Source organism: Ranitomeya imitator, chromosome 1 (genome assembly GCF_032444005.1).
Source record: "Ranitomeya imitator isolate aRanImi1 chromosome 1, aRanImi1.pri, whole genome shotgun sequence".
Classification (NCBI taxonomy): Eukaryota; Metazoa; Chordata; class Amphibia; order Anura; family Dendrobatidae; genus Ranitomeya; species Ranitomeya imitator.
In genome coordinates this window covers 22,520,175-22,542,131 of record NC_091282.1, presented here as the reverse complement: position 1 = coordinate 22,542,131, position 21,957 = coordinate 22,520,175, and the positions used below count along the sequence as shown (strand labels likewise).

Below are 21,957 nucleotides of genomic sequence, written 5' to 3'. Positions count from 1 at the left end.
GAAAAACAGTGACCAACGAGCCTGTCTAGGATTCAGACGCCTGGCAGACTCAAGGTAAATCAGATTTTTGTGATCAGTCAAGACCACCACACGATGTCTAGCACCCTCCAGCCAATGACGCCACTCCTCAAATGCCCACTTCATGGCCAAAAGTTCCCGATTACCCACATCATAATTCCGCTCAGCGGGCGAAAATTTTCTAGAAAAGAACGCACATGGCTTCATCACCGAGCAATCGGAGCTTCTCTGTGACAAAACCGCCCCCGCTCCAATCTCGGAAGCATCAACCTCAACTTGGAAAGGAAGCGAAACATCTGGCTGACGCAACACAGGAGCAGAAGAAAACCGGCGTTTAAGTTCCTGAAAGGCCTCCACAGCCGCAGGAGACCAATCAGCAACATCAGCACCCTTCTTAGTCAAATCCGTCAAAGGCTTAACAACACTAGAAAAATTAGTTATAAAACGACGATAGAAATTAGCAAAGCCCAAGAACTTCTGCAGACTCTTAAGAGATGCAGGCTGCGTCCAGTCACAAATAGCCTGAACCTTGACGGGATCCATCTCAATAGTAGAAGGGGAAAAAATATACCCCAAAAAAGAAACCTTCTGGACTCCAAAGAGACACTTTGAGCCCTTTACAAACAAGGAATTAGCCCGCAGGACCTGAAACACCTTCCTGACCTGCTGAACATGAGACTCCCAGTCATCAGAAAAAACCAAAATATCATCCAAATACACAATCATAAATTTATCCAGATATTCACGGAAAATATCGTGCATAAAGGACTGGAAGACTGAAGGAGCATTAGAAAGTCCGAAAGGCATTACCAAATACTCAAAATGGCCCTCAGGCGTATTAAATGCGGTTTTCCACTCATCACCTTGCTTTATTCGTATAAGATTATACGCACCCCGAAGATCAATCTTAGGCTACGTTCACACTAGCGTTGCGCCGCCCTGCGTCGGCGACGCAACGCGCGACGCACGAAAAAACGCGCGCGTTTTGCGACGCGTGCGTCGTTTTTTTACCAAAATCGGACGCACAGAAAATGCAACTTGTTGCATTTTCTTGCGTCCGACGCTAGCGTCGGAAACGACGCAAGTGTCGAAAAACGCCACCCTAAAAACGCACGCGTCCCCTATGTTAAACATAGGGGCGCGTCGCCGCTGCGTCGCCGGCGCAACAGCGACGCACATTGGCGGAACGCCAATGTGAACGTAGCCTTAGTGAACCATTTAGCCCCCTTAATGCGAGCAAACAAATCAGTCAACAAAGGCAAAGGATACTGATATTTTACGGTAATCTTATTCAAAAGACGATAATCTATACAAGGCCTCAAGGACCCATCTTTTTTGGCCACGAAAAAAAAACCTGCTCCCAAAGGGGACGAAGATGGACGGATATGTCCCTTTTCCAAGGACTCCTTAACATAATCCCGCATAGCAGTATGCTCTGGCACTGACAGATTGAACAAACGACCTTTAGGAAATTTACTACCAGGAATTAAATCTATAGCACAATCGCAATCCCTGTGAGGAGGAAGCGAACTGAGCTTAGGCTCCTCAAAAACATCCCGATAATCAGACAAAAATACAGGAACCTCAGAAGGAGTAGATGAAGCGATAGAAATCGGAGGTGCATCATCACGAACCCCCTGACAACCCCAGCTTAACACAGACACTGATTTCCAGTCAAGGACTGGATTATGAGTTTGTAACCATGGCAGACCAAGTACTAGAACATCATGTAAATTATACAATACCAGGAAGCGAATCACCTCCTGATGAACGGGAGTCATACGCATGGTCACTTGTGTCCAGTACTGAGGTTTGTTCATAGCCAAAGGTGTAGAGTCAATTCCCTTCAAAGGAATAGGGACTTCCAGAGGCTCCAGACTAAATCCACATCGCTTGGCAAATGACCAATCCATAAGACTCAGGGCAGCGCCTGAATCTACATAGGCATCGACGGAAATGGATGATAATGAGCAAATCAGAGTCACAGACAGAATGAACTTAGACTGTAAAGTACCAATGGCAACAGACTTATCAACCTTTTTTGTGCGTTTAGAGCATGCTGATATAACATGAGCTGAATCACCACAATAAAAGCACAACCCATTTTTCCGCCTATAGTTTTGCCGTTCACTTCTAGACTGAACTCTATCACATTGCATTGTCTCAAGTGCCTGTTCAGAAGACACCGCCAAATGGTGCACAGGTTTGCGCTCCCGTAAACGCCGATCAATCTGAATAGCCATAGTCATAGACTCATTCAGACCCGTAGGCGCAGGGAACCCCACCATAACATCTTTAATGGCCTCAGAAAGGCCATCTCTGAACTTTGCAGCCAGGGCGCACTCATTCCACTGAGTAAGCACTGACCATTTCCGAAATTTTTGACAATATATTTCTGCTTCATCTTGCCCCTGAGAGAGAGCTAATAAAGCTTTTTCAGCCTGAATCTCCTGGTTAGGTTCCTCATAGAGCAAACCCAATGCCAGAAAAAACGCATCCACATTGAGCAACGCAGGATCCCCTGGTGCCAATGCAAATGCCCAATTTTGAGGGTCACCCCGCAGGAAAGATATAATAATCTTAACCTGCTGAGCAGGGTCTCCAGAAGAGCGAGATTTCAAAGAAAGGAACAGCTTGCAATTGTTCCTAAAATTCAGAAAACTAGATCTATCTCCAGCAAAGAACTCTGGGATAGGAATTCTAGGTTCAGACATAGGAGCATGTACAACAAAATCTTGTATATTTTGAACCTTAGCAGCAAGATTATTCAAGCTGGAAGCTAAACTCTGGACGTCCATGATAAACAGCTAAGGTCAGAGCCATTCAAGGATTAAGAGGAGGAAAAAAAAAAAAATCAGCCAGGCTGCAATTAAGGCTAGGCAGCAACCTCAGAGGAGAGAAAAAAAAAAAAACTTCCTCAGACTACTTTTCCTCCTACTTCAGCCCAAACATTTTGGCCGGCTATACTGTCATGATTCCAATGGCAGGGAATCACAAAAGGACAAGCACCAACGAGCTCTAGGGTGACGGAACCTGAGCTGACCGCGACCCTAAACCTGAACACACAAATAACAATAGCCGGGGAACGTGCCTACGTTGATCCTAGACGTCTCGCACCAGCCGAAGATCTAATTTCCCCTATTAGAAGAAACACAGACCTCTCTTGCCTCCAGAGAAATACCCCACAGAAATAGCAGCCCCCCACATATAATGACGGTGAAATGAGAGGAAGGCACATACACAGTATGAAAACAGATTCAGCAAAATGAGGCCCGCTAAAACTAGATAGCAGAGGATACAAAAGTAAACTGCGCGGTCAGCAAAAAACCCTTCAAAAAACCATCCTGAAATTACTTGAACTCATGTTCCAACTCATGGAACATGAGGAGCAATTACAGCCCACTAGAGCAACCAGCAGCAAAGAAACAATTATATGCAAGCTGGACAAGACAAAAATAAAGCAAAACGTGGAACAAGAAAATCAAAAACTTAGCTTGTCCTGAAGATTACTGAAGCCAGAAGCTGAGGTAACAAAACACTCTGATAACCTTGATAGCCGGCGGGGAAATGACAAGAAAGCCCGGTTAAATAGGAAACTCCCAAATCCTAATAGAACAGGTGGACACCAGAGACAGCAGAACACAAATCACCCAGTACCATCAGTAACCACCAGAGGGAGCCCAAAAACAGAACTCACAACACACAGCCCACGTAATGTATAGCAGCCACGTAGTATATAACACAGCCTCGTAGTATATAGGAGCCATGTAGTATATAACACAGCCCACGTAGTATATAGCACAGCTACGTAGTATATAACACAGCCCACGTAGTGTATACCACAGCCACGTAGTATATAACACAGCCACGAAGTACATAACACAGCCACGTAGTATATTGCATAGCCCACGTAGTATATCGCACAGCCACGTAGTATATACAGCATCCACGTAGTATATAACACAGTCCACATAGTATACAGCATAGCACACGTAATATATAGCAGCCACATAGTATATAACACAGCCTCGTAGTATATAGGAGCCACGTAGTATAACACAGCCCACGTAGTATATAGCACAGCTACGTAGTATATAACACAGCCTCGTAGTAAATATAAGCCACGTAGTATATAACACAGCCCACGTAGTATATAGCACAGCTGCGTAGTATATAACACAGCCCACGTAGTGTATAGCACAGCCACGTAGTATATAACACAGCCACGTAGTATATAACACAGCCTCGTAGTAAATATAAGCCACGTAGTATATAACACAGCCCACGTAGTATATAGCACAGCTGCGTAGTATATAACACAGCCCACGTAGTGTATAGCACAGCCACGTAGTATATAACACAGCCACGTAGTATATAGCACAGCCACGTAGTATATAACACAGCCACGTAGTATATAGAACAGCCAAGCAGTATATGGCACAGCCAAGTAGTATATAACACAGCCCACATAAAATATAGCAGCCACATAGTATATAACACAGCCTCGTAGTATATAGGAGCCACATAGTATATAACACAGCCTACGTAGTATATAGCACAGCCACGTAGTATATAACACAGCCCACACAGCATATAGAACAGCCCACACAGTATATAACACAGCCCACGTAACACAGACAGCCATGTAGTATATAGCACAGACACATAGTATATAGCAGCCACGTAGTATATAGCAGCCACGTAGTATATAACAGCCCACATAGTATATAGCACAGCTCACGGAATATATAGCACAGCTCACACAGTATATAACACAGGTCACGTAGTGTATAGCACAGCCTACGTAGTATATAGCACAGCCCACTTAATATATAGCTCAGCCCACGTAGTATATAACACAGGCCACGCAGTATATAGCACAGCCCGCGCAGTATATAACACTGCCCACGTAGTATAGAGCAGCCACGTAGTATATAACACAGCCCGCGCAGCATATAACACAGCCCACACAGTATATAACACAGGCCAAGTAGCATATAACACAGCCCATGCAGTATATAACACAGCCCACGTAGTATAAAAAAAAATTAAATAAAAAACAGTTATATATTCACCCTCCGGCGTCCAGCAAAGCTGTGCCGATGCGCGCGATGCTGCCGCCAGCTTCCGTTCCCAGTGATGAAGCGAGACCGCTAAGTCCTCTGGGTAATTTCGCAATGCATCTCTGGAAACGGAAGCGGGCGGCAGCGTCGCGCGCATCGGTGAACGTCGGAAGGTGAGAATAGCACAATTTTTTAAAAATTATTTTTAACTTTATATCTTTTTACTATTGATGCTGCAAAGGCAACATCAATAGTAAAAAATTAGTCATACAGGGTTAATAAGCAGCGTTAATGGAGTGCGTTACCCACGGCATAACGGAGGCCATTAACCCTGTGTGAGTGCTGACTGGAGGGGAGTAAGGAGGGGCGAATTCGTGGCTGGCCGCGACCAATCTGCGATGCGGGATTTCCATTACAGACAGACAGACGGAAGTACCCCTTAGACGATTATATAGATAGATAATGAGAAGAGCAGGAAAAGCCAACAATAACCAGAGGCCAAGACTCACAAGATACATGTCTGCCTACAGTGCAAGACAACAGAGACGATACTACAATGTTACTTGACGTAGCCTACTCCAGAGCTGTAGTCACTATTCTGCTGGTGCAGTCACGGTGTACATACATTACATTACTGATCCTGAGTTACATCCTGTATTATACTCCAGAGCTGCACTCACTATTCTGCTGGTGCAGTCACGGTGTACGTACATTACATTACTGATCCTGAGTTACTTCCTGTATTATACTCCAGAGCTGCACTCACTATTCTGCTGGTGCAGTCACTGTGTACATATATTACATTACTGATCCTGAGTTACATCCTGTATTATACTCCAGAGCTGCACTCACTATTCTGCTGGTGCAGTCACTGTGTACATACATTACATTACTGATCCTGAGTTACATCCTGTATTATACCCCAGAGCTGCACTCACTATTCTGCTGGTGCAATCACTAAGTACATACATTACATCACTAATCCTGAGTTACATCCTGTATTATACTCCCAGTGCTGCACTCACTATTCTGCTGGTGAAGTCACTGTGTACATACATTGCATTACTGATCCTGAGTTACATCCTGTTTAATAACCCAGAGCTGCACTCACTATTCTGCTGGTGCAGTCACTGTGTACATACATCACATTACTGATCCTGAGTTACATCCTGTATGATACCACAGAGATGCACTCACTATTCTGCTGGTGCAGTCACTGTGTACATACATTACATTACTGATCCTGAGTTACATCCTGTATTATACTCCAGGGCTGCACTCACTATTCTGCTGGTGAAGTCACTGTGTACATACATCACATTACTGATCCTGAGTTACATCCTGTATGATACCACAGAGATGCACTCACTATTCTGCTGGTGCAGTCACTGTGTACATACATTACATTACTGATCCTGAGTTACATCCTGTATTATACTCCCAGTGCTGCACTCACTATTCTGCTGGTGAAGTCACTGTGTACATACATTACATTACTGATCCTGAGTTACATCCTGTTTAATAACCCAGAGCTGCACTCACTATTCTGCTGGTGCAGTCACTGTGTACATACATTACATTACTGATCCTGTGTTACATCCTGTATTATACTCCAGAGCTGCACTCACTATTCTGCTGGTGCAGTCACTGTGTACATACATTACATTACTGATCCTGAGTTACATCCTGTATTATACTCCCAGCGCTGCACTCACTATTCTGCTGGTGCAGTCACTGTGTACATACATTACTGATCCTGAGTTACATCCTGTATTATACTCCAGAGCTGTACTCACTATTCTGCTGGTGCAGTCACTGTGTACATACATTACATTACTGATCCTGAGTTACATCCTGTATTATACCCCAGAGCTGCACTCACTATTCTGCTGGTGCAGTCACTGTGTACATACATTACATTACTGATCCTGAGTTACATCCTGTATTATACTCCCAGCGCTGCACTCACTATTCTGCTGGTGCAGTCACTGTGTACATACATTACATTACTGATCCTAAGTTACATCCTGTATTATACTCCAGAGCTGCACTCACTGTTCTGCTGGTGCAGTCACTGTGTACATACATCACATTACTGATCCTGAGTTACATCCTGTATGATACCACAGAGATGCACTCACTATTCTGCTGGTGCAGTCACTGTGTACATACATTACATTACTGATCCTGAGTTACATCCTGTATTATACTCCAGGGCTGCACTCACTATTCTGCTGGTGCAGTCACTGTGTACATACATTACATTACTGATCCTGAGTTACATCCTGTATTATACTCCCAGTGCTGCACTCACTATTCTGCTGGTGAAGTCACTGTGTACATACATTACATTACTGATCCTGAGTTACATCCTGTTTAATAACCCAGAGCTGCACTCACTATTCTGCTGGTGCAGTCACTGTGTACATACATTACATTACTGATCCTGTGTTACATCCTGTATTATACTCCAGAGCTGCACTCACTATTCTGCTGGTGCAGTCACTGTGTACATACATTACATTACTGATCCTGAGTTACATCCTGTATTATACCCCAGAGCTGCACTCACTATTCTGCTGGTGCAGTCACTGTGTACATACATTACATTACTGATCCTGAGTTACATCCTGTATTATACTCCCAGCGCTGCACTCACTATTCTGCTGGTGCAGTCACTGTGTACATACATTACATTACTGATCCTGAGTTACATCCTGTATTATACTCCAGCGCTGCACTCACTATTCTGCTGGTGCAGTCACTGTGTACATACATTACATTACTGATCCTGAGTTACATCCTGTATTATACCCCAGAGCTGCACTCACTATTTTGCTGGTGCGGTCACTGTGTACATACATTACATTACTGATCCTGAGTTACATCCTGTATTATACCCCAGAGCTGCACTCACTATTTTGCTGGTGCAGTCACTGTGTACATACATTACATTACTGATCCTGAGTTACATCCTGTATTATACCCCAGAGCTGCACTCACTATTCTGCTGGTGCAGTCACTGTGTACATACATTACATTACTGATCCTGAGTTACATCCTGTATTATACTCCAGAGCTGCACTCACTATTCTGCTGGTGCAGTCACTGTGTACATACATTACATTACTGATCCTGAGTTACATCCTGTATTATACCCCAGAGCTGCACTCACTATTTTGCTGGTGCGGTCACTGTGTACATACATTACATTACTGATCCTGAGTTACATCCTGTATTATACTCCAGAGCTGCACTCACTATTCTGCTGGTGCATTCACTGTGTACATACATTACATTACTGATCCTGAGTTACCTCCTGTATTATACCCCAGAGCTGCACTCACTATTTTGCTGGTGCATTCACTGTGTACATACATTACATTACTGATCCTGAGTTACATCCTGTATTATACCCCAGAGCTGCACTCACTATTCTGCTGGTGCAGTCACTGTGTACATACATTACATTACTGATCCTGAGTTACATCCTGTATTATACCCCAGAGCTGCACTCACTATTTTGCTGGTGCAGTCACTGTGTACATACATTACATTACTGATCCTGAGTTACATCCTGTATTATACTCCAGAGCTGCACTCACTATTCTGCTGGTGCATTCACTGTATACATACAGCGCCCTCTGCTGGTTTGTGGATCATTTCCTTTTCTTACATTTCAGGAGCGGTCGCTCTTCTGTTGATGATGGGTGGTCTCCAGCACTCACCTAACTTCACCTGCAGCGGGGAGGGCTTGTAGTTCATGGACACACTCTCTCCCTCTCGGATATCACAGTCTCCGTCTGATATGGCGGCTGCGGCGGGGTCCTGCGGGGGATTACAGAGAACGATCAGTGCAGGTCATACAACAGTCAGGTACTGGACAGTGTGAGAATCGGGATGCGGTATGTGTATGGTTGTGCTGTCAATGCCTGGAGCTGCCACCAGGGGGACCCACTACAGAGGTCCTGTGACCCCATTTAGAGGCCAGCTGTCCCCCCATGGATATGAATAGACAGCACAAGGCCGACTCCATTCACACCTATAGGGGATTCAGCCCTCTCCATTGTATTGTGTGGCAGCCTTACAAATCCATAGGTCCCTGAATACCCCCATAGCCTCCCCACTGCACGTGTGCTGGTGTCCATACCTCCCTCCCAGGGGCGGTCACTATATGATCATTATCACTGCACCGTGGGGAGGGTCACGGATCCAGGCGCAGGGTGGAATGAAGTCTGACAGCCGAGAGGTTATTAGATTTCATTCACTGACTCAGTGTTCTGATCCCGAGCGACAGACCAGGAATTTAGATCCGCTGATATTCAGTGCCGCAGCTACCTCGACCCCCGGAATCAGCGCCGTCACCTCGCACAAGGCTCAAAGCTCTGAAACTTTCTAACAGATACTGCGTTTCAGTTTCTTGAAATTTTCAATGTCTCTGCTTGCTGTCAATACATCAAAACAATTACTTGGGGACAGACCAGCAGGAAGGAACATGAATGCCTATGTTATATACAGAGAAACAGGGAAGCAGTACTATCTGTGCTTACAATATTTACTGAGAGACAAGGAGACAGTACTATCTGTGCCTACATTATTTAAAGGAAGAGTAAGAGGCCGTCCTATTCGTACTTATGCTAACTAAAAAGAGAGACAAGGAGGCAGTACTATCTGTGTCTACATTATTTAAAATAAGAGAAAGAGGCAGTCCTATTTGTACTTACGATAACTACAAAGAGAGACAAGGAGGCAGTACTAGCTTTGTCTAAATAATTTACAGGAAGAGACTGGTAGTTGGAACTATCTTTACCCACAATATTTACAGGAAAGGAAAAGGAGCCAGTACTACCTGTACTTACAATATTTACAGAAAGAGACAGGGAGGAAGTACTATCAGTTCTTACAATATTTACAGAGAGACAAGGAGGCAGTACTGTCTACATTATTACCAGGAAGAGGCAGTCCTATTGGTACTTACGGTACGTACAAAGAGAGACAAGGAGTCAGTATTATTATTTACAGGAAAGGAAAATGAGACAGTACTATCTGTACTTACAATATTTACAGTGAGCGGCAAGGAGACGCTACTATCTGTAATTACATTTCTTACACAAAGACACAGGGAGGCAGTACTAGCTGTAACTACATTATTTACAGGGAGAGACTAGGAGGCAGTACTATCTGTAACTACATTATTTACAGGGAGAGACAAGAAGGCAGTACTATCTTTAACTACATTATTTACAGGGAGAGACAAGAAAACACTACTACCTGTATTTCCATTATTTACAGAAAGTCACAGGGAGGCAGTACTAGCTGTAACTATATTATTTACAGGGAGAGACTAGGAGGCAGTACTATCTGTAACTACATTATTTACAGGGAGTGACAAGAAAACACTACTACCTGTACTTACATTATTTACAGAAAGTCACAGGGAGGCAGTACTAGCTGTAACTACATTATTTACAGGGGGAGACTAGGAGGCAGTACTATCTGTAACTACATTATTTACAGGGAGAGACAAAAAAACAATACTACCTGTACTTACATTATTTACAGAAAGTCACAGGGAGGCAGTACTAGCTGTAACTACATTATTTACAGGGAGAGACTAGGAGGCAGTACTATCTGTAACTAAATTATTTACAGGGAGAGACAAGAAAACACTACTACCTGTACTTACATTATTTACAGAAAGTCACAGGGAGGCAGTACTAGCTGTAACTACATTATTTACAGGGGGAGACTAGGAGGCAGTACTATCTAACTACATTATTTACAGGGATAGACAAGAAAACACTACTACCTGTACTTACGTTATTTACAGAAATTCACAGGGAGGCAGTACTACTTGTTCTTATGATAGACTACAAGCAGAGAGGAGGCAATCAGACAGGGCAGAGTAGTACAAGCTGTCCACATCATGTATAATGAGATACAGAGCAGCAGTACTAGCAGCGTCTACATAATTTATAACGAGAGATAAGACGATAGTACTGTCTGTGCCTACATCAATTAAAATCAAAGACAGGGCGGCAGTACTAGCTGTGTTTACATCAATTACAATCAGAGAACAGGCGGCAGTACTGGTTGTGTCTATATAATTTATAAAAATATTCAGAATTGAGAGTCCTCAGTGGTTGATACCTTTTAATGGCTAACTGAAAAGCTGGTAACAAATTGCAGCTTTCAAGGCTACGCAGGTCCCTTCATCAGGCATACACTAATACAACATCTGAAGAATTACATATTTATGCACAACACAGCACAGAAAAATGCCATAGATAAGACAGGTGACGTGAAGCAGAACTACCATTATGTGAGCGATAAACAGTTGTGTCCATAGATAATGGAACAGTTCATAGATAAGGAGTGTGAATGTTTTATTGTCCTCAGATTGGGGTCTGGTTCTGTGTTGTGATGACCCCCCAAAGGTCTGAGGAGCAAATTCCTTAATTGATGTAAAAAGACATAAATCCATGCGACACATTAATTCCATAATTTATAATGAGAAACAGGGAGGTAGTACTAACTGTGTCTACATAATTTATAATGAGAAATAGGGAGGTAGTACTAACTGTGTCTACATAATTTATAATGAGAGACAGGGAGGCAGTACTAACTGTGTCTACATAATTTATAATGAGAGACAGGGAGGCAGTACTAACTGTGTCTACATAATTTATAATGAGAAATAGGGAGGTAGTACTAACTGTGTCTACATAATTTATAATGAGAAACAGGGAGGTAGTACTAACTGTGTCTACATAATTTATAATGAGAGACAGGGAGGCAGTACTAACTGTGTTTACATAATTTATAATGAGAGACAGGGAGGCAGTACGAGCCATGTCTACATAATTCATAATGAGACAATGCGGTTGTACAAGGTATGTCAGCTGTACTAGCTGTGGCTACATCAATTACAAATCAGAGAATGGGCAGCAATACTAGCTGTGTCTGCATAATTTATAATGAGAGACAGGGAGGTAGCACTAGGTGTGTCTACATAATTTATAATGACAGGCCAGCAGTACTAGCTGTGGCTACATCAATTACACATCAGAAAAATGAGTGGCAGTATATGCTGTGGCTACATCTATAATATAACGCTGGGAGCGTCACTCTGTCCGAAGCCTTTATAGACTGCGCAGGCGCAAGCGCCGACGCAGTCTGGCCCCCACAGAGTGACGCTCCCAGGAGATCGCGGTATGCGTAAGCACTGAACGCATACCGCGATCTCCACCGGAGAGTCAGGGACCGTGGACGCGCCAGGAGGGAGGGTAAGTATAGTCACCTGTCCTCCGTTCCAGCGCTGCGTGCGGCTCCGTCTCCTCTGCTGTGACAGAGTCCAGTCACAGGCAGAGGAGCCGGAGTGTGTGTTCAAGAAAATGGCGCCGGAAAGCGCGGACTGCGCAGTCGCCGATTCCTGCTGCCGGAATCGGCGCCTGCGCAGTCCGCGCTTTCCGGCGCCATTTTCTTGAAGACACACTCCGGCTCCACTGCAGGTGTGTCTTCAAGAAAATGGCGCTGGAGAGCGCGGACTGCGCAGGCGCCGATTCCTGCTGCCGGAATCGGCGCCTGCGCAGTCCGCGCTTTCCGGCGCCATTTTCTTGAACACACACCTGCAGTGGAGCCGGACGATAGGTGAGTATGGTATTTTTTTTTTTTATATAGCAGCAGCATACGGGGGCATATAATACAATAGTGGCGCAGGATGGGAGCAGCACATGACAGAACGGGCGCAGGATGGCAGCAGCGCATGACAGAACGGGCGCAGGATGGCAGCAGCGCATGACAGAACGGGCGCAGGATGGCAGCAGCACATGACAGAACGGGCGCAGGATGGCAGCAGCACATGACAGAACGGGCGCAGGATGGCAGCAGCACATGACAGAACAGGCGCAGGATGGCAGCAGCGCATGACATAACGGGCGCAGGATGGCAGCAGGATGGGAGCAGCGCATGACATAACGGGCGCAGGATGGCAGCAGGATGGGAGCAGCACATGACAGAACGGACGCAGGATGGCAGCAGCGCATGACAGAACGGGGGCGCAGGATGGGAGCAGCACATGACAGAACGGGCGCAGGATGGCAGCAGCACATGACAGAACGGGCGCAGGATGGCAGCAGCACATGACAGAACGGGCGCAGGATGGCAGCAGCACATGACAGAACGGGCGCAGGATGGCAGCAGCACATGACAGAACGGGCGCAGGATGGCAGCTGCGCATGACATAACGGGCGCAGGATGGCAGCAGGATGGGAGCAGCACATGACAGAACGGGCGCAGGATGGCAGCAGCGCATGACAGAACGGGGGCGCAGGATGGGAGCAGCACATGACAGAACGGGCGCAGGATGGGAGCAGCACATGACAGAACGGGCGCAGGATGGCAGCAGCGCATGACAGAACGGGCGCAGGATGGCAGCAGCACATGACAGAACGGGCGCAGGATGGCAGCAGCACATGACAGAACGGGCGCAGGATGGGAGCAGCACATGACAACGGGCGCAGGATGGCAGCAGCGCATGACATAACGGGCGCAGGATGGCAGCAGGATGGGAGCAGCACATGACAGAACGGGCGCAGGATGGCAGCAGCACATGACAGAACGGGCGCAGGATGGCAGCAGCACATGACAGAACGGGCGCAGGATGGGAGCAGCACATGACAACGGGCGCAGGATGGCAGCAGCGCATGACATAACGGGCGCAGGATGGCAGCAGGATGGGAGCAGCACATGACAGAACGGGCGCAGGATGGCAGCAGCGCATGACAGAACGGGGGCGCAGGATGGGAGCAGCACATGACAGAACGGGCGCAGGATGGCAGCAGCACATGACAGAACGGGCGCAGGATGGCAGCAGCGCATGACATAACGGGCGCAGGATGGCAGCAGCACATGACAGAACGGGCGCAGGATGGCAGCAGCGCATGACAGAACGGGGGCGCAGGATGGGAGCAGCACATGACAAAACGGGCGCAGGATGGCAGCAGCACATGATGGAGACCATATACCAATATAAATGCTCGCCACCCGGGCGTAGAACGGGTTCAATAGCTAGTAATTTATAATGAGAGACAAGGAGGTAGTACTAGCTGTGTCTAGATAATTTATAATGAGACAGGCCAGCAGTACTGTCTGTGTCTACATCAAATAAAATCAAAGACAAGGCAGAAGTACAAGCTGTGTCTACGTCAATTACAATCAGAGAATGGGTGGCAGTACTAGTTGTGTCTACATAATTTATAGTGAGAGACATGGAAATAGTACTAGCTGTATCTACATCAATTACAATCAGAGACAGGGCAGCAGTACTAGCTGTGTCTACATCAATCAGAGATGGGCAGCAGTACTAGCTGTATCTACATTATTTATGAGAGACAGGGCGGTAGTACTAGCTGTATCTACATTATTTACAATGAGAGACAGGGCAGTAGTACTAGCTGTATCTACATTATTTACAATGAGAGACAGGGCGGTAGTACTAGCTGTATCTACATCAGGGGTGTCAAACTGCATTCCTTGAGGGCTGCAAACAGGTCATGTTTTCAGGATTTCCTTGTACTGCACAGGTGATAATTTAATCACCTACACACATAATGATTATAGCACCTTGTGCAAAGCTAAGGAAATCTTGAAAACACGCATGGTTTGCGGCCCTCGAGGAATGCAGTTTGACACCCCTGATCTACATTATTTACAATGAGAGACAGGGCGGTAGTACTAGCTGTATCTACATTATTTACAATGAGAGACAGGGCGGTAGTACTAGCTGTATCTACATTATTTACAATGAGAGATAGGGCGGTAGTACTAGCTGTATCTACATTATTTACAATGAGAGATAGGGCGGTAGTACTAGCTGTATCTACATTATTTACAATAGGAGACAGGGCAGTAGTACTAGCTGTATCTACATTATTTACAATGAGAGACAGGGCAGTAGTACTAGCTGTATCTACATTATTTACAATGAGAGACAGGGCGGTAGTACTAGCTGTATCTACATTATTTACAATGAGAGACAGGGAGGTAATACTAGCTGTATCTACATTATTTACAATGAGAGACAGGGCGGTAGTACTAGCTGTATCTACATTATTTATGAGACAGGGCAGTAGTACTAGCTGTATCTACATTATTTACATGGGGGACAGGGCGGTAGTACTAGCTGTATCTACATTATTTATAATGAGACAGGGCAGTAGTACTAGCTGTATCTACATTATTTATAATGAGAGACAGGGCAGTAGTACTAGCTGTATCTACATTATTTACAATGAGAGACATGGCGGTAGTACTAGCTGTATCTACATTATTTACAATGAGAGACAGGGCGGTAGTACTAGCTGTATCTACATTATTTACAATGAGAGACAGGGCGGTAGTACTAGCTGTATCTACATTATTTACAATGAGAGACAGGGCGGTAGTACTAGCTGTATCTACATTATTTATGAGACAGGGCAGTAGTACTAGCTGTATCTACATTATTTACAATGAGAGATAGGGCGGTAGTACTAGCTGTATCTACATTATTTACAATGAGAGATAGGGCGGTAGTACTAGCTGTATCTACATTATTTATGAGAGACAGGGCGGTAGTACTAGCTGTATCTACATTATTTACAATAAGAGACAGGGCAGTAGTACTAGCTTTATCTACATTATTTACAATAAGAGACAGGGCGGTAGTACTAGCTGTATCTACATTATTTACAATGAGAGACAGGGCGGTAGTACTAGCTGTATCTACATTATTTACAATGAGAGACAGGGCAGTAGTACTAGCTGTATCTATATTATCTACAATGAGAGACAGGGCAGTAGTACTAGCTGTATCTACATTATTTACAATGAGAGACAGGGCAGTAGTACTAGCTGTGTCTACATTATTTACAATGAGAGACAGGGCGGTAGTACTATCAATACCTACATAATTCTCAGTTTTATGCACGTCTCAGCTTCTACACCGGGTCCTGCTCCCTTCCCCTATGGTGAACACTCTTTGCTGTGCTCCACTTTGGGCTTTACACATCTCAATGACATCATCATCCATAGACAAATCTGCATATTCACTCCGTTTAATGTTGTGTTCGGCTGCCGTGTTTCTTGGACTAGACACCACGCAGATCCTACAGACTGCTTCCGAGACCTCCTGGTTAACCCATCGCTTCCTGTACGCATTTCGAACTGTTATACGAGTCTGTTCAGATTACGCTGCAAACTACTTGTGGCTTCTACAACTCACATTTATTGCTTGCGTCACTTGCTGGTTAACCAATAGTTTGCGGTAAGCATTACGAACGGTTCCTACAGAGTGTTCACAATCTGCTGTGGATTCTCTATCTTGCACCAACGTCTTCTCAGATTTCAGTTTACTCATCATTTTCTTTAGCATTACAAACTGCTGTTTATATAGGCTGTTCGCGTTCCACCACAACCACCGATGCAGACACTTGTTTCAGACCTGCTGTTCGCCTCTTCACCTGCGCTCATCTGTCCTCCTGGTTCTGTGGTTTCAGTGGGTCCTACCTCGCTTATTTGCACCATCATAGCCTGTTGGATGGATCCTCACTGTACCATGTTCCCTCTCACCGGCTGTGCCAGCACCCTGGATCTGAACTCGCCCTGAATCCACCTCACAGGTGAGCCCAAATATACAGTGAGAAATAAAGTTGAAGTACTGTCCCTTTAAGACGACATACGCAGCCATGAAAATTAACAGTTTAATCAAACTGTAGAGATAAAAATTAAACATTAAAAATTAAGACAATCCTGTGGACAATCAGCTGCCCAATCCTCAGCACCTCGGAGCACACAATCCATTTCAGCCGGAGCCCTAATTTGCAAAGAACCCACTTATTCTGCGCTGGGGGGATCTGCGATTATTGGATTTCTGCCTTTCTGGATCCACAGTAAGTTATGAAGAGTTCCCTCAGTGCAAGACGCACCTGACCTTGGCAAAAGACAAAGTATAAAAGTGGTGCGATGGAGGCGGGCGGTGCACAACACTAGGGGTAACGTACAGTGCAGCACCTCGGGGGAAGAGCAGAGGTATTAATGCCGCACACAATGCTCATCCGCTATTATACAAGGAGGTTTATTCATCACCTGTAATTACTCACAGAGGAGAGATAAGATAGTAATGGGCGGCTAAGAAGAAGATAAAGATGGAAGAAAGCTAACGAAAGTGAGCAACTCACATAGATATTCTGATCTATACGTGTAACATATACAGTACAGACCTAAAGTTTGGACACACCTTTTCATTTAAAGATTTTTCTGTATTTTCATGACTATGAAAATTGTACATTCTCACTGAAGGCATCAAAACTATGAATTAACACATGTGGAATTATATACTTAACAAAAAAGTGTGAGACAACTGAAAATATGTCTTATATTCTAGGTTCTTCAAAGTAGCCACCTTTTGCTTTGATGGCTGCTTTGCACAGTCTTGGCATTCTCTTGATGAGCTTCAAGAGGTAGTCACCGGGAATGGTCTTCCAACAATCTTGAAGGAGTTCCTAGAGCACTTGTTGGCCCTTTTGCCTTCACTCTGCGGTCCAGCGCACCCCAAACCATCTCGATTGGGTTCAGGCCTGGATCTCAAATTTGGACTCATCAGACCAAAGCACAGATTTCCACTGGTCTAATGTCCATTCCTTGTGTTCTTTAGCCCAAACAAGTCTCTTCTGCTTGTTGCCTGTCCTTAGCAGTGGTTTCCTAGCAGCTATTTTACCATGACGGCCTGCTGCACAAAGTCTCCTCTTAACACTTGTTGTAGAGATGTGTCATCTGCTAGAACTCTGTGTGGCATTGACCTGGTCTCTAATCTGAGCTGCTGTTAACCTGCGATTTCTGAGGCTGGTGACTCGGATAAACTTATTCTCAGAAGCAGAGGTGACTCTTGGTCTTCCTTTCCTGGGACCGTTCTCATGTGAGTCTGACTGACCTTCATTTTTTAAAGTAATGATGGCCACTCGTTTTTCTTTACTTAGCTGCTTTTTTCTTGCCATAATACAAATTCTAACAGTCTATTCAGTAGGACTATCAGCTGTGTATCCACCAGACTTCTGCCCAACACAACTGATGGTCCCAACACCATTTATAAGGCAAGAAATCCCACTTATTAAACTTGACAGGGCACACCGTGAAGTGAAAACCATTCCCGGTGACTACCTCTCGAAGCTCATCAAGAGAATGCCAAGAGTGTGCAAAGCAGTCATCAAAGCAAAATGTGGCTACTTTGAAGAACCTAGAATATAAGACACATTTTCAGTTGTTTCACACTTTTTTGTTAAGTATATAATTCCCCATGTGTTAATTCATAGTTTTGTTGCCTTCAGTGTGAATGTACAATTTTCATAGTCATGAAAATACAGAAAAATCTTTAAATGATAAGGTGTGTCCAAACTTTTGGTCTGTACTGTAACTACTATAATACTGCCCCTATGTGCAAGAATAAAATGACTATAATAATGCTCCTATGTATAAGAATATTACTACTATAATACTGCCCCCATGTACAAGAATATAACTACTATAATACTGCCCCCTATGTACATGAATATAACTACCGTACTATAATACTGCCCCTATGTGCAAGAATAAAATTACTATAATACTGCTCCTATGTACAAGAATATAACTGCTATAATACTGCTCCTATATACAAGAATATAACTACTATAATACTGCCCCTATGTACAAGAATATAACTACTATAATACTGCCTCTATGTACAAGAATATATCTACTATAATACTGCTCCTATGTACAAGAATATAACTACTATAATACTGCCCTATGTACAAGAATATAACTACTATAATACTGCTCCTATGTACAAGAATATAACTACTATAATACTGCCCCTATGTACAAGAATATAACTACTATAATACTGCCTCTATGTACAAGAATATATCTACTATAATACTGCTCCTATGTACAAGAATATAACTACTATAATACTGCTCCTATGTACAAGAATATAACTACTATAATACTGCTCCTATGTACAAGAATATAACTACTATAATACTGCCCCTATGTACCAGAATATAACTACTATAATACTGCCCCTATGTACAAGAATATAACTGCTATAATACTGCCCCTATGTACAAGAATATAACTACTATAATACTGCTCCCATGTACAAGAATATAACTACTATAATACTGCCCCTATGTACAAGAATATAACTACTATAATACTGCTCCTATGTACAAGAATATAACTACTATAATACTGCTCCCATGTACAAGAATATAACTACTATAATACTGCTCCTATGTACAAGAATATAACTACTATAATACTGCTCCTATGTACAAGAAAATAACTACTATAATACTGCCCCTATGTGCAAGAATATAACTACTATAATACTGCTCCTATGTACAAGAATATAACTACTATAATACTGCTCCTATGTACAAGAATATAACTACTATAATACTGCTCCTATGTACAAGCATATAACTACTATAATACTGCTCCTATGTACAAGAATATAACTACTATAATACTGCTCCTATGTACAGGAATATAACTACTATAATACTGCCCCTATGTACAAGAATATAACTACTATAATACTGCCCCTATGTACAAGAATATAACTACTATAATACTGCTCCCTATGTACAAGAATATAACTACTATAATACTGCTCCTATGTACAAGAATATAACTACTATAATACTGCTCCTATGTACAAGAATATAACTACTATAATACTGCTCCTATGTACAAGAATATAACTACTATAATACTGCTCCTATGTACAAGAATATAACTACTATAATACTGCTCCTATGTACAAGAATATAACTACTATAATACTGCCCCTATGTACAAGAATATAACTACTATAATACTGCCTCTATGTACAAGAATATATCTACTATAATACTGCTCCTAAGTACAAGAATATAACTACTATAATACTGCTCCTATGTACAAGAATATAACTACTATAATACTGCTCCTATGTACAAGAATATAACTACTATAATACTGCTCCTATGTACAAGAATATAACTACTATAATACTGCCCCTATGTACCAGAATATAACTACTATAATACTGCTCCCATGTACAAGAATATAACTACTATAATACTGCCCCTATGTACAAGAATATAACTACTATAATACTGCTCCTATGTACAAGAATATAACTACTATAATACTGCTCCTATGTACAAGAAAATAACTACTATAATACTGCCCCTATGTACAAGAATATAACTACTATAATACTGCTCCCATGTACAAGAATATAACTACTATAATACTGCTCCTATGTACAAGAATATAACTACTATAATATTGCTCCTATGTACAAGAAAATAACTACTATAATACTGCCCCTATGTACAAGAATATAACTACTATAATACTGCTCCTATGTACAAGAATATAACTACTATAATACTGCTCCATATGTACAAGAATATAACTACTATAATACTGCCCCTATGTACAAGAATATAACTACTATAATACTGCTCCTATGTACAAGAATATAACTACTATAATACTGCTCCCATGTACAAGAATATAACTACTATAATACTGCTCCTATGTACAAGAATATAACTACTATAATACTGCTCCTATGTACAAGAAAATAACTACTATAATACTGCCCCTATGTACAAGAATATAACTGCTATAATACTGCCCCTATGTACAATAATATAACTACTATAATACTGCTCCCATGTACAAGAATATAACTACTATAATACTGCTCCTATGTACAAGAATATAACTACTATAATACTGCTCCTATGTACAAGAAAATAACTACTATAATACTGCTCCTATGTACAAGAAAATAACTACTATAATACTGCTCCATATGTACAAGAATATAACTACTATAATATTGCTCCTATGTACAAGAATATAACTACTATAATACTGCCCCTATGTACAAGAATATAACTACTATAATACTGCTCCCATGTACAAGAATATAACTACTATAATACTGCTCCTATGTACAAGAATATAACTACTATAATACTGCTCCTATGTACAAGAAAATAACTACTATAATACTGCTCCTATGTACAAGAATATAACTACTATAATACTGCTCCTATGTACAAGAATATAACTACTATAATACTGCTCCATATGTACAAGAATATAACTACTATAATATTGCTCCTATGTACAAGAATATAACTACTATAATACTGCCCCTATGTACTAGAATATAACTACTATAATACTGCTACTATGTACAATGGGTACGGAAAGTATTCAGACCCCTTTAAAGTTTTCACTCTGTTTCATTGCAGCCATTTGGTAAATTATATAAAGTTCATTTTTTCTCATTAATGTACACTCTGCACCCCATCCTGACTGAAAAAAAATGTAGAAATCTTTGCAAATTTAATAAAAAAGAAAAACTGAAATATCATGTGGTCATAAGTCTTCAGCCCCTTTGCTCAGTGTTGAGTAGAAGCCCCTTTTGAGCTCGTACAGCCAGGAGTCTTCTTGGGAATGATGTAACAAGTTTTCTGTTATGAACTGGTGATTCAGAAACACAATGGACCTGGTGGTTAAGAGCACACAAAGTGACCTGATAGTTACTAATAACACAGGACGAGCTCTGAGACGTGGGAACTCTGCTGACCGCAATCCCTAATCCTATCACACCACACTAGAGGTAGCCGTGGAGCGCTCCTGACCAGACCTAGGCGCCTCGGGCACAGCCTGAGAAACTAGCTAGCCCTGAAGATAGAAAAATAAGCCTACCTTGCCTGAGAAATTCCCCAAAGGAAAAGGCAGCCCCCCACATATAATGACTGTGAGTAAAGATGAAAATACAAAC

At 42.8% G+C, this 21,957-nt stretch overlaps 1 protein-coding gene across 2 annotated transcripts in view; it reads right to left on the bottom strand.

The window, feature by feature from the left end:
• FAM219A (family with sequence similarity 219 member A) overlaps positions 1-21,957 on the bottom strand; it is a 137,669-nt gene that overhangs the window by 31,615 nt on the left and 84,097 nt on the right. For both annotated transcript variants that reach the window (XM_069745865.1, XM_069745864.1), the window contains exon 2: positions 8,810-8,909. In XM_069745865.1, coding sequence (XP_069601966.1) covers positions 8,810-8,909 — 100 coding nt within the window. The remainder of the gene's footprint in view (positions 1-8,809; positions 8,910-21,957) is intronic.